General features: G+C 36.9%; 1 protein-coding gene across 2 annotated transcripts in view; it reads right to left on the bottom strand.

Annotated features, from left to right (window-relative positions):
• Nucleotides 1–14,269, bottom strand: part of LOC116583898 — a 39,409-nt gene that overhangs the window by 5,228 nt on the left and 19,912 nt on the right. For both annotated transcript variants that reach the window (XM_032331896.1, XM_032331897.1), the window contains exons 12-13: nt 4,918–5,053; nt 4,221–4,468 (exon numbers count right to left, since the gene is read on the bottom strand). In XM_032331896.1, the coding sequence (XP_032187787.1) occupies nt 4,221–4,468; nt 4,918–5,053 (384 nt within the window). The remainder of the gene's footprint in view (nt 1–4,220; nt 4,469–4,917; nt 5,054–14,269) is intronic.

Genomic DNA, 14,269 nt, shown 5'->3' with positions numbered 1-14,269 from the left:
CAAGACCAGCAAGGCTTAAAAGACTATGCAACCACCAAGCCGACACTGCAGGAACTATTAAGGGGGGTTCTATAAATGAGGAAAAAATCCTAAGAATAGCATTGAACAGAAATAAAGAGACAATATACAGAAAGAAAGACTTCAGGTAACACTATGTCAGTAAAAACGTATCTATCAATAATCACTCTCAATGTGAATGGCCTAAATGCGCCCATAAAATGGCACAGGGTTGCAGATTGGATAAAATGACAGGACCCATCCATATGTTGTCTACAAGAGACCCATTTTGAACCTAAAAATACACCCAAACTGAAAGTGAAGGGATGAAGAAGCATCTTTCATGCCAACGGGCCTCAAAGAAGGTCGGGGAGTGTTTCTCATATCAGATAAATTAGATTTTAACTAAAGACTGTAGTCAGAGATACAGAAGGACACTACATAATCCTTAAAGGGACTATCCACCAAGATGATCTAACAATTGTAAATATCTATGCCCCCAATATGGGAGCAGCCAACTACATAAGAAAATTGTTAATCAAGATAAAGAATCATATTGATATGACTACATTAATAATAGGAAATCTTAACATGCCCCTGTCAGAAATAGATCATTGAAGCAGAAAATCAATAAAGAAACAAGAGCATTGAATGACACACTGGAACAGATGGACCTCATTGATTTATACAGAACATTCCACCGTAAAACAACAGAATACTCATTCTTCTCAAGTGCACATGGAACCTTCTCAAGAATAGACCATATACTGGGTCACAAATCAGGACTCAACCAATAACAAAAGAATGAGATGATTCCGTGCATATTCTCAGATCTCAATGCTTTGAAACTGGAGCTCAATCACAAGAAAAAGTTCCGAAGGAACACAAACACCTGGAAGCTAAAGACCACCTTGCTTAAGAATGCTTGGATCAACCAGGAGATCAAAGAAGAACTGAAACAATTCATGGAAACCAATGAGAATGAAGACACTTCAGTCCAAAACCTATGGGATTCAGGCCAAGGCAGTCCTAAGGGGGAAAATACATAGCCATCCAAGCTTCCCTCAAAAAAATTGAAAAATCTAGAACACAGTAGCTGTCTCTACACTTTAAAGAACTGGAGAATCAACAACAAATCAAACCAACTCCATACATAAGAAGGGAAATCATCAAGATTAGAGCTGAGGTCAATGAGGTAGAAACCCGAGATACAGTAGAACATATCAATGAAACTAGAAATTGGATTCTTGAAAGAATCAATAAGATCGATAAACCATTGGCCACACTAATCGAAAAGAAAAGAGAGAAAGCCCAAATTCATAAAATTATGAATGAAAAGGGAGAGATCACAACTAACACCAAGGAAGTAGAAACAATCATCAGAAGTTATTATCAACAGTTATATGCCAATAAGCTAGGCAACCTAGATGAAACAGATGCATGCCTGGAAAACTAGGAACTCCCAAAATTGACAACGTGAATAGACTGATAGCTAGTAACGAGATTGAAGCAGTGATCAAAAACCTCCCCCCCAAAAAAGAGCCCAGGACCTGATGGTTCCATGGGGAATTCTACTTAACTCTCAAAGAAGAAATAACACCTATTCTCCTGAAGCTGTTTCAAAAAATTGAAGCAGAAGGAAAACTTCCAGATTCTTTCTATGAAGCCAGCATTACCCTGATCCCCAAACCAGGCAAAGACCCTACCAAAAAGGAGAATTTCAGACCAATATCACTGATGAATAAGGATGCTAAGATTCTCAACAAGATCCTAGCCAACAGGATCCAACAGCACATTAAAAAGATTATCCACCATGACCAAGTGGGATTCATTCCTGGGCTAAATTAATATGAGAAGAGAGAAGAACCCCATGGTCCTCTCAATTGATGCAGAAAAAGCATTTGACAAAATCCACCATCCGTTCCTGATTAAAACACTTCAAAGTATAGGGATAGAGGGAACATTCCTGAACCTCATCAAATCTATCTATGAAAGACCCACAGCAAATATCATCCTCAATGGGAAAAAGCTTGAGGCTTCCCATTGAGATCAGGAACAAGACAAGGATGCCTACTTTCACCACTCTTGTTCAACATAGTATTAGAAGTCTAGCAACAGCAATTAGACAACAAAGAGAAATAAAAGGTATCCAAATGTGCAAGGAAGAAGTTAAACTCCCTCTCTTTGCAGATAACATGATTCTTTATATGGAAAACCCAAAAGACTCCACCCCCAAACTACTGGGACTCATACAGCAGTTCAGCAACGTGGCAGGATACAAAGTCAATGTCCAGAAATCAGTGGCTTTCTTATACACTAACAATGAAAATACAGAAAGGGAAATTAGAGAATTGATTCCATTTACTATAGCTCCAAGAACCATAAGATACCTCGGAATAAACCTAACCAAAGGGGTATAGGATCTGTACTCCTGGAACTGCAGAACACTCATGAAAGAAACTGAAGAAGATACAAAAAGTTGGAAGACCATTCCATGCTCTTGGATTGGAAGAATAAACATTGTTAAAATGTCGATACTGCCTAGAGCAATCTATACTTTTAATGCCATTCTGATCAAAATTCCACTGGTATTCTTCAAAGAGCTGGAGCAAATAATCCAAAAATTTGGTTGGAATCAGAAGAGTCCCCAAATTACTAAGGAAATGTTGAAAAACAAACATAAAACTGGGGGCATCACGTTACCTAATTTCAAGCTTTACTACAAAGTTGTGATCACCAAGACAGCATGGTACTGGCATAAAAACAGACACATAGACAGTGGAACAGAGTAGAGGGCCCAGATATGGACCCTCAACTCTATGGTCAATTAATCTTCGACAAAACAGGAAAAAATATACAGTGGAAAAAAGACAGTCTCTTCAATAAATGGTGCTGGGAAAACTAAACAGCTATATGTAGAAGAATGAAACTCGACCATTCTCTTACACCATACACAAAGATAAACTCAAAATGGATAAAAGACCTCAACGTGAGACAGGAATCCATCAGACTCCTAGAGGAAAACATAGGCAGTAATCTCTTCGATATCAGCCACAGCAACTTCTTTCAAGATATGTCTCCAAAGGCAAAGGAAACAAAAGTGAAGATGAACTTTTGGGACTTCATCAAAATCAAAAGTTTCTGCACAGCCAAGGAAACAGTCAACAAAGCAAAGAGGCAACCCACGGAATGGGAGAAGTTATTCCAAATGACAGGACAGACAAAAGGCTGATATCCAGGATCTATAATGAATTTCTCAAACTCAACACACACAAAACAGACAAGCATATCAAAAAATGGGCAGAAGATATGAACAGACACTTCTCCAATGAAGACATACAAATGGCTATCAGACACATGAAAAAATGTTCATCATCACTAGCCCTAGGGAGATTCAAATCAAAACTACATTGAGCTATCACCTTATACAAGTTAGAATGGCCAAAATTAGCAAGACAGTAAACAACATGTGTTGGAGGGGATGTGGAGAAAGGGGAACCCTCTTCCTCTGTTGTGGGAATGCAAGTTGGTGCAGCCTCTTTGGAGAACAGTGTGGAGATTCCTCAAGAAATTACAAATAGAAATTCTCTATGACCCTGCAATTGCACCCCTGGGTATTCATCCCAAAGATACAGATGTAGTAAAAAGAAGGGCCATCTGTACCCCAATGTTTAGAGCAGCAATGGCCACGGTCGCCAAACTGTGGAAAGAACCAAGATGCCCTTCAACAGATGAATGGATAAGGAAGATGTGGTCCATATACACTATGGAGTATTATGCCTCCATCAAAAAGGATGAATACCCAACTTTTGTAGGAACATGGACAGGATAGAAGAGAAATAAGTGAAATAAGTCAAGCAGAGAAAGTCAATTATCATATGGTTTCTCTTATTTGTGGAGCATAACAAAAAGCATGGAGGACATGGGGAGTTAGAGAAGAGAAGGGAGTTGGGGTAAATTGGAAGGGGAGATGAACCATGAGAGACTATGGACACTGAAAAACAACCTGAGGTGTTTGAAGTGGCGGGGCGGTGAGAGGTTAGGGTACCAGGTGGTAGGTATTATAGAGGGCACGGATTGCATGGAGCACTGGGTGTGGTGAAAAAAATAATGAATACTGTTATGCTGAAAATAAATAAAAAAGAAATAAAAAAGAAAAATAATGGACCCTCCATCTCACATGTCTTAGAACCACTGTCCTAATACGCAAAGTAACTACTGACCTGGTTTGAGAACTCTTGGCCCAGAAAGCCAGCATTCTGAGCTATTGAAGTTCTTTAGATGTCCCAGGGGTGCTAAGAGCTGAATGGGAGTCTGGACCTCTTGAAGGAGCAGCAGTGCTAGATCATTTCTTGCTGCCCCACTCACCAACCGAAATCTCTCATGCAGTAGAATGTTAGACACCTTAACAACTCTCAGAGATGCTCCAGGGTGCTTCAGGCCCAATATTACAGCAGTATCTTCAGGATTCCTAAGTATGTAGTTCAAGACCAATTAGAGTATATTCTAATTATTGGCTTGAAAATATAAAATTAATTTAAAAAAGAAAATAAATATATAATTTAAAAATTATGAATATATTCATTGGGAAATATGAGAACTTAGCAGCCATCAGTTATTAGGCATCCTAATGTATTTCACTAGTTATGACGTACAATGTTCCTACTTAACCTGTAGGGAATTCGGAACCCTACAAAAACTCAAAATTCATACACAGTGGAATTAGAAAGGTATTAGCTAAGACAGATATCAATCAAGCACATTGAGGCAAATTACTTGCTTGGCCTGATACAAAGATGTTATAGAGATAAGAGTACTGTTTAAAGATAATATGAAGTAAATTAATCCAAAGAAGACTTCCATTAACTAATTTAAAAATACTGTAGTAAAGTGTATTAGATGAAGCAGATGCAAACTTACATGTTTCTGACACAATGGGCAGCAGTGAGAACCCAAGAGCTGCTAACAATGGAACCGCTGCAAATTTGACTGCCACAGCTGATGATCATGGCTTGCCAAGGCATGGTATATCGTAGAGAAATTCGATCTGCTAAAGCTGAGAATTATAGTAAATTCAGTAGCCCATCTTTAAAAGTTTTCATCCTTCCTAGTCCTGCTAAGCTCATCATTATTATCAAAATTGACTTGCAAACACAGTCTGTATAGTTACATATATGCTACTTCCCTAAAAAGAATAATTGCCTTATTGTTATGTTCCAAATCCATCATTTCTTTATGGCCCATTTTAATTACATTTCATTTGTCAAAATATTAGGAACTATTATAGGTCTCATCCCAAGTGGAATTCTTTTTCAACTGTTAGCTTACTTAGTTAGGTGTCACTAACATAGTAAACAATAAAAATGAAGCAAAATTTTATTTGACTATTTATTAGAGAAATAAATTAAAAAGTTAACTTAAGTGGTACTGGAGGAACTGAGCTTTTAAACCACTTTTAATTTTTAAATACTTTTAACATTTTACTGACACTTAGGAGAGAATGCTGGTGTCACAGCAGGAAGACCCTACAGTCATGTCACCCAGTGAACAAAACTACATAACTATCAAATTATCTGAAATGCAACAGAAATTGATCTGAAGACTGAGAGAACAAATTACACAACTAGAGACAGAAGAAGCCATATCAAGAAGGCAGAAAGTATGTAGATGTGGTTTAGGAGAAAAATAGATCATGGCCACTGCACTGAGTAGGGAGGCATGGTGGAAAAGAAGGGTGACAGACACACCAGCACGCACATACACAAGGAAAGCAAACCCCTTAGGAATTAGCTTGGAAAGAAAAAGGGGCTGAATGCTGTAATTTCTTGCAACCAGCAGGGCTGAAGACTGTAAAGACCTACCAGAGCCAGTAGGCTTGGCTCTGGGAAAGTTCAGAGGCACTGTCACTTCTCCTAGAAAAAAGGCAGGTAAATAGACTGGAACATAGAGTGTGGAAACAGCAATATGAAGAACACCTGGGGCACACAGCAGAGAGGCTTTATTTTAGAAGATGTCCCAAAGAGGTAGTGTTCACAAAAAGACCATCTCCAGGAATAAAGGATCTAACAGGCACCACTCCAGGAATAAAGGATCTAACAGGCACCATTTACTTCCTTTGCCCTTCAGAATAAACACAGGGCCACCTGTGGTAACCAGTGCACATGGTCACTTGCTACACAACTTGTTTACATCAAGCTCCACACCTTTGTGCTCTGGCAGGGCTGCCCTTCTCAGTCAAATTTGTCTCAATCTCAGTCTGGTGGATTTTTCACCACAGTGGGCTTCCCCATAAGCCCAGCACAAACCCCTGCCTGCCCGTATCTCCCAACGTGAGAGTTTTGTGAAGACTTGGCTCCAGAGGCAGTGCAAATACTTTTCATTTCATAAGAAGTCCAGAGCACACATAGTAAAAACCTATCACATTAGGCCAGAGACTAAACACTGCCCAGAACAGGCAAAGAGAGCCTATGTAGAAGACTGGCTGGAATGATAAAGTGGCTAGGATGTAACAAGAGAACAAATGCAGTGCACACTGGCAGCATGCCTAAAAGTGGCGCCTGTGGAGAACAGGGATACTATACAGCAGGAAATTACATAACCTCTTCTTCCTAAGGTCACTACCATCCAGAAAAGGAAATGTAGTTAACTTCCCCAACACAAAGAAACAAGCACAGAGACTTAGACAAAATCAAAAGATGGAGAAATTTATCTTCAATAAAAGAACAAGATAAGGTTAGGGCCAGATGTCTAAGCAAAACAGAACTAAGTAACATGACTGATACAAGATCCAAAATAATGGTCATAATAATACTCACTGAATTGAGAAAAGAGCAGAAGACATCAGTGAGACCACTAACACACACACAAAAAAATAACATCAGAGAAAAAGAGCTCAATAAATGAATGAGAAATATTCTCATTCGAAGATTAGGATATGAAGATTAGGAACAAAGATTAGGATAGCAGAAACAGAGCAACAAATTAATGATCTAGAAAACAGAATAAAGAAGACAGAGAATAATAATGACAGAACTAATTAAGCTGAGCAGAAGAGAGAAGAGAGCAGTACACAAAAAAAACCTAGTGACTCCATCAAACGTAGTAACATTCATTTTATAGGAGTCAGAAAGAAGAGAAAAAATGACTATTTACTTAAAGAGATAGTAGTTGAATCTTCCTTAATCAGGAGAAGAAAATAAATCCAGATCCAAGAAACACAGAAACCCCTCAACAAAAAACAGGTCCATGACAATATATTACAGTTAAACTAGCAAATAGAGTGACAAACCAAAATTTTGAAAGCAGCAATATAAAATAAGACAGTTACATACTAGGGAAAGTCCATAAGGAGAAGAGTGGATTTTCAGCAGAAAGCAGTGGCATGATATATTCAAAGCAAAGTGCTAAATGGGAAAAATCTGTAGTCAAGAATATTCTATACAGTAAGGCTATATAATTCAGAACAGAAGGAAAAACAGTTTCCCAGAAAAGGGATAGCTAAAGGAGTTAGTGACCAATAAACCAGTTCTGCAAGAAATATTAAAAGCGGACACTCTGAGGGGAACAGGAGACCAAAAGTTATTGCATGAAGGTAGGAAACATAAAGGCAGTAAAAATGAATATTTTTATAAAATGTTGAGTAAGGAACTAAGAAGATAAAAGAATTTAAAATATAAAAGCATATGGGAAGCCTCTGTGGCTCAGTAAGTTAAGCAGCTGCCTTGGGCTGAGGTCATGGTCTCAGAGTCCTGAGATCAAGCCCTGTATGGGGGGGGGGTCCCTGCTCAGCGGGGAGTCTGCTTCTCCCCTTCACTCTGCCTGCTGCTCCCCCTACATGTGCTTGCTCTCATTCTCTCTCTCTGTGTCAAATAATAAAACCTTAAAAAATAAAATAAAATTTAAAAGCATAGAGGGCCTGGTTGGCTCATTTGGTTGAGCCCCTTGATTTTGGCTCACAGTTGTAAGATCAAGCCCCAAGTCCACCTCCATGTTGGGCAGAAAGCCTGTTTAAAATTCGCTTCCTTTCTCTGTGCCCCTCCCCTCTTATTCATCGTTTCTCATAAATATATATATAAATATATAAATATATATATATATATATATATACATACACATCAGCATATATTAAAATGAAAGGAGGAGAATAACAAGTGGGTTTAAATGTAAATGACTATCAACTTAATATAGACTTCTAAATGTAGATATTATTATATACAAACCTAATGGTAACAATAAATCAAAAACACTAACAAATATGGAAAGAATAAAGAGAAAATAATCCAAGTATATTACTAAAGAAAATCAGCAAACCACTAAAGAGGGAAATACAAGATATGATCAAAGAAAATCTTCATAAACAACAAAATACATTGATATGTATTTATAAATAATTATGTTGAATGTAAATGGACTGAATATTTCAATCAGAAGACAAAGAGTGACACAAAAGATGAAAAAATAAGACCCATTTCTATGCTGTCTACAACAGACCCATTTAGACCTAAAGACACTTGTGGATTAAAATTAAGGGATGAAGAGACATTTCTCTTATGAATGATTATAAAAAGAAAGCTACAGTGGCAATTTTTTTATGGGACAAACTGGACTTTAAAACAAAGACTGTTAACAAGAGACAAAGAAAGGCACTATACAATCATAAAAGGATAATCCAATAAGATTATATAAAAACTATAAATATTTATACATCCAGCATGGGAGCACCCAAATACCTAAAGCAGTTGATAACATTAAGGAATTCATTAGTAATAAAACAATAATAGTTGGGGCCTTTAACACCACACTTATCAATGGACATACCATCCACACAGAAAATCAACAAGGAAACAGTTTTAAATGACATAATGGACCAGATAGACTTAACATATATATGTGTGACATTCCTTCCTAAAGAGCAGAGGGCACATTCTTTCCAAGTGCACGTGAGTCATTCTCTAGAATAGATCACATATAAGACCACAAAACAGGCCTCAACAAATTTTAGATTCAAGTCATACTATGCATCTTTTCTGACCACAGTGCTATAAAAGAAGATGGCATCCACAAGAAAAAAAAAATCTGGGAAGACCAAACATATGTGGAACTTAGAGTCAACAAGGATATCAGAGAAGGAATTTAAAAAGTACATGGAAGCAAATGAAAATGAAATCACAATAGTCCAAAACTGCTGAGATTCATCAAAAGTGGTCCTAAGAGGGAAATAATATGGGCCTACCTCAACAAGCAAGAATGTCAGAGTGGGAGACAAATCATGACAGACTACGGACTCTGGGAAACAAACTGAGGATTTCAGAGCGGAGGGGGATTGCGGATGGGTCAGCCTGGTGATGGGTACTAAAAAGGGCATGTACTGCATGAAGCACGGGGTGTAACATATGCAAATAATGTCTCATGGAACACTGCATCAAAAACTAACGCAGTGCTGTATGATGACTAACATAACTAGGTAAATAAATAAATAGTCTGAAATAAACAACCTCATCTTACACCTAAAGGAGCTAGAGAAAAAATAATAAACAAAAAAACTAAATCCAGGAGAAGGAAGGAAATTATAAACATGAAAGCAGAAATAAATGATATAGAAACTAAAAATAGTAAAAACAACAACAGTAACAACAACAACAGAACAGATTAATGAAATCAGGAGCTGGTTCTCTGAAAAATACCAATAAAATCAATAATCCTCCAAACAGATTTATCAAGAAGAAAAGAGGAAGAACTAAAATAAATAAAATTACAAATGAAAGAGGAGAAATAACAACCAACGCCACAAATATACAAACAGATATACAAATAATTATAAGAAAATATGAGAAACTATATGCCAACAAACTGGACAACCTGCAATAAATGGGTAAATTCATAGAAACAGGAAGAAATTGAAAATTTGAAAAGGCTGATTATATATAATCATACAAATTGAATCAGTAATAGTAATGATAAAAAAAATTCCCAGCAAACAAAAGTCCAGGACCAGATTGCTCCACAGATGAATTCTACCAAAGATTTAGAGTTACTACTGATTCTTCTCAAGCCATTCCATAAAACAGAAAAAGATCATGTCCAAATCCATTCTATGAGGACAGAATTACTCTAAAACCAAAACCAGAGAAACCCTCCACTAAAAAAGACCACAACAGGTCAACATCTATGATGAACATGGATGGAAAAATTCCTGATAAAATACCAGCAAGTCAAATCCAACAATACATTAAATAAATTATTCACCCAATTAAATGAGATTTATTCCTGAGTTGTGGGGGGTTCAATTATCACAAATCAATCAGCATGATACACCACATCAATAAAAGTATAAAACCATGTGACTATTTCAATATATGCAGAAAAAGCATTTGATAAAGTACAAATTCATTGATGAATTTAAGTCCTCAACAAGGTAGGTTTAGAAGGAACATACTTCAACATAATAAAGGCTGTATATGAAAATCTCACAGTTGACATCATCTGCAATGGTGAAAAACAGCTCTCTTGCTAAGGTTAGGGAAAAAAACAAGGTTATCTATCCACTCTCACCACTGTTATTAAACACAGTATTAGAAATCCTAGCCTCAGAGAATGAGAAATAAAAGGCATCCAAATCACCAAAAAAGAATTAAACTTTCACTATCTGCAGATGACATGACACTCTGTATAGAAAACTCACCCTCCAAAAAAATTCAGGTAGAACTGATAAAACAAAGTCAGATGATACAAAATCAAAATACAGAAATATGTTACATTTTTATGACTAATAATGAGCAGCAAAAAAGAGAAATTAACTATTTGTAGTTTCACCAAAAACAATAATTATCTAGGAATAAATCTAACCAGAGGGATGCAAGACCTTACTCTGAATTGTAAAGTATGGATGAAAGAATTTGTAGAGCACAGGGAAAAAATGACAAACATTCCATGGTAATGCACTGGAAGACAAATTATTGTGAAATTATCTGCAACCCATAGCAATCTATAAATTTAATGCAATCCTATAAAAACTATAAAATACTATAAAAAATTCTATAAAATTTTATTAGAGCTAGAACACTCTAAAAATTTATATAGAACCAAAGAAGAGTTTTATTTTTTAAAATTATTTTTACATACATATGTTTTATTATTATGTCCAGTTAGAAGAATTTTAATTGTCAAAGTGATGTTGAAAAAGAAAAACTAAACTGGAAGCAGCCCAATTCTAGCCTTCAAGTTACATTACAAAGCTCTAATGATCAAAATAGTATTGTACTGGTACAATGTATACAGATACATAATACATAAGAATAGATCAATGAAACAGAATAGAAAACCCAGAAATAAACCTACAATTTTGTCTCAATTAATCTTTGACAAAGCAGGAAAGAATATCCAATGGGAAAGAAACTCTTGTCAACAAATGGTGCTGGGTGAACTGGACAGACACATCCAGAAAAATGAAACTGGACCATTTTCTTACACCACACACAAAGAAAAACTCAAAGTGGATTAAATATGAGAACTGAACTATTAAAATTCTAGAAAAGAACACAGATGGTAACTTGTCTTGATATCGGCCACAGAAATTTCTTATTAGACACATCTCCTGAGGCAAAGGAATCGAAAGAAAAATTGAACTACTGGGACTTCATCTAGGTAAAAAAAAATTGTACAGCAAAGGAAACAATCAACAAAAATAAAAGGCAGCCTACAGAACAGGAGAAAATATTTGGAAACAATATATCTGATAAAGGGTTAATATCTAAAATATAAATATAACTTGTTAAAGTCAACACCTAAAAAACAAATAACCCAGTTAAGAAATGGTCAGAAGGCATGAATAAACATGTATAGACATCCAAATGGCTACCAGACACATGAAAAAATGTTCAATATATCATTCATCATCAGAGAAATACAGATCAAAACCACCATAAGATATTACCTTACACCTGTCAGAATAACGAAGATAAAATATATAAGAAACAACAAATGTTAGCAAAGATGCAGAGAAAGAGGAGACCTCTTCTCTTGCACTGTTGGTAGGAATGCAAATTGGCACAGCAAACTTGGAAAACGTTCTAGAGACTCCTCAAAACATTAAAAGTAAACTGCCCTATGACTGAGCAATTGTGCTACCAGGTATTTACCCTAAGAATAAAAAGTACTGATTCAGTACTATATCTGCACCCTGATGTTCAAAATAGCAATGTCCATAATAGCCAAGATGTGGAAAGAGCCAAGATCCCCATCAGCAGATGAACGGATAAAGAAGATGCAGTGTATACGCATACAACACACACACACACACACACACACACACACACACACATACATACACTGTGGAATATTACTCAGACATCAGAAAGGACTGAAATGTTGCCATTTGCAACAACATGTATGGAGATATAGGGTATTGTCATAAGCAAAATAAGTCATTCAGAGAAACTCAAATATTATATAATTTCACTTGCATTTGAAATTTAAGAAACAAACAAACAAAAATGAACAAAGGGGAAAAGAACAAGAGAAGCAAAACAAGAAAGAAACTGTTAACTCTTGAGAGCAAACTAAGGATTGCCAGAGGGTAATTGAGGGGAATGGGTGAAATAGTGATGGGGATGAAAGAGTACACTTGTTGTGATGAGCCCATGGCGTAAGGTATATGTGCTGCTGAACTGAGCACCATGGTGTTGTATGGAAGTATAGAATCACTATATCGTAAATTAATTGAAGATAATTTAATACTCTGTATGTTAACTGGATTTTAAATAAAAAATTATAGAAAATAAAACCTTAGAGTGATGTGCAATTGTTACTTTAAGTATGATTTTCAGGTTCGGAAGTTGCAAAGTTATGTTTGGAGTTTGTCATAAAAGTTTTGAGTTGAAGAAATAGCTCATACATATAAAAATTAAAATATGGAAGAGATATGTATAAAAGGAATAAGGGTAGAGAGTAGCTGAAGGTAGAAACTAGACTACTGAGGGAATTACAGTATCTAAATCATCAAAGTGATAAAGACTTTGAAATATCTGAGCAAAGAAGTTGAATGATCTCACTTGTGTTTTAAAGTATCCTTCACTGTCACTGCAGACAAAAGGTTGATATCCAGGATCTATAAAGAACTCCTCAAACTCAACACACACAAAACAGATAATCATATCAAAAAACAGGCAGAAGAGGGGCGCCTGGGTGGCTCAGTGGGTTAAAACCTCTGCCTTCAGCTCAAGTCATGATCCCAGGGTCCTGGGATCGAGCCCCACATCGGGCTCTTTGCTCAGCGGGGAGCCTGCTTCCTCCTCTCTCTCTGCCTGCCTCTCTGCCTGCTTGTGATCTCTATCTGCCAAATGCATAAATAAAATCTTTAAAAAAAATGGGCAGAAGATATTAACAGACACTTCTCCAATGAAGACCTACAAATGGCTATCAGACACATGAAAAAATGTTCATCATCACTAGCCATCAGGGAGATTCAAATTAAAACCACATTGAGATACCACCTTACAGCAATTAGAATGGCCAAAATTAGCAAGACAGGAAACAACATGTGTTGGAGAGGATGTGGAGAAAGGGGAACCCTCTTACACTGTTGGTGGGAATGCAGGTTGGTGCAGCCTCTTTGGAGAACAGTGTAGAGATTCCTCAAGAAATTAAAAATAGAACTTCCCTGTGACCCTGCAATTGCACTCCTGGGTATTTACCCCAAAGATACAGATGTAGTGAAAAGAAGGGCCACCTGTACAGCAGCAATGGCCAATATTTATAGCAGCAATGGCCACAGTCGCCAAACTGTGAAAAGAACCAAGATGCCCTTCAACGGACGAATGGATAAGGATGATGTGGTCCATATACACTATGGAGTATTATGCCTCCATCAGAAAGGATGAATACCCAACTTTTGTAGCAACATGGACGGACTGGAAGAGATTATGCTGAGCGAAATAAGTTAAGCAGAGAGAGTGTTTATAGCAGCAATGTCCACAATAGCCAAACTATGGAAAGAACCTAGATGTCCATCAACAGATGAATGGATCGAGAGAGTCAATTATCATATGGTTTCACTGATTTGTGGAGCATAACAAATAGCATGGAGGACATGGTGAGATGGAGAGGAGAAGAGAGTTGGGGTAAATTGGAAGGAGAGGTGAACCATGAGAGACTATGGACTCTGAAACAAACAATCTGAGGGTTTTGAAGGGGTGAGGGGTGGGAGGTTGGGGGAACAAGGTGGTGGATATTAGAGAGGACATGAATTACATGGAGCACTGGGTGTGGTGCAAAA

This window comes from Mustela erminea, chromosome Y (assembly GCF_009829155.1).
Source record: "Mustela erminea isolate mMusErm1 chromosome Y, mMusErm1.Pri, whole genome shotgun sequence".
Classification (NCBI taxonomy): domain Eukaryota; kingdom Metazoa; phylum Chordata; class Mammalia; order Carnivora; family Mustelidae; genus Mustela; species Mustela erminea.
The sequence above is the reverse complement of the archived record's forward strand: the minus strand, read 5'-3'. Positions and strand labels throughout refer to the sequence as shown.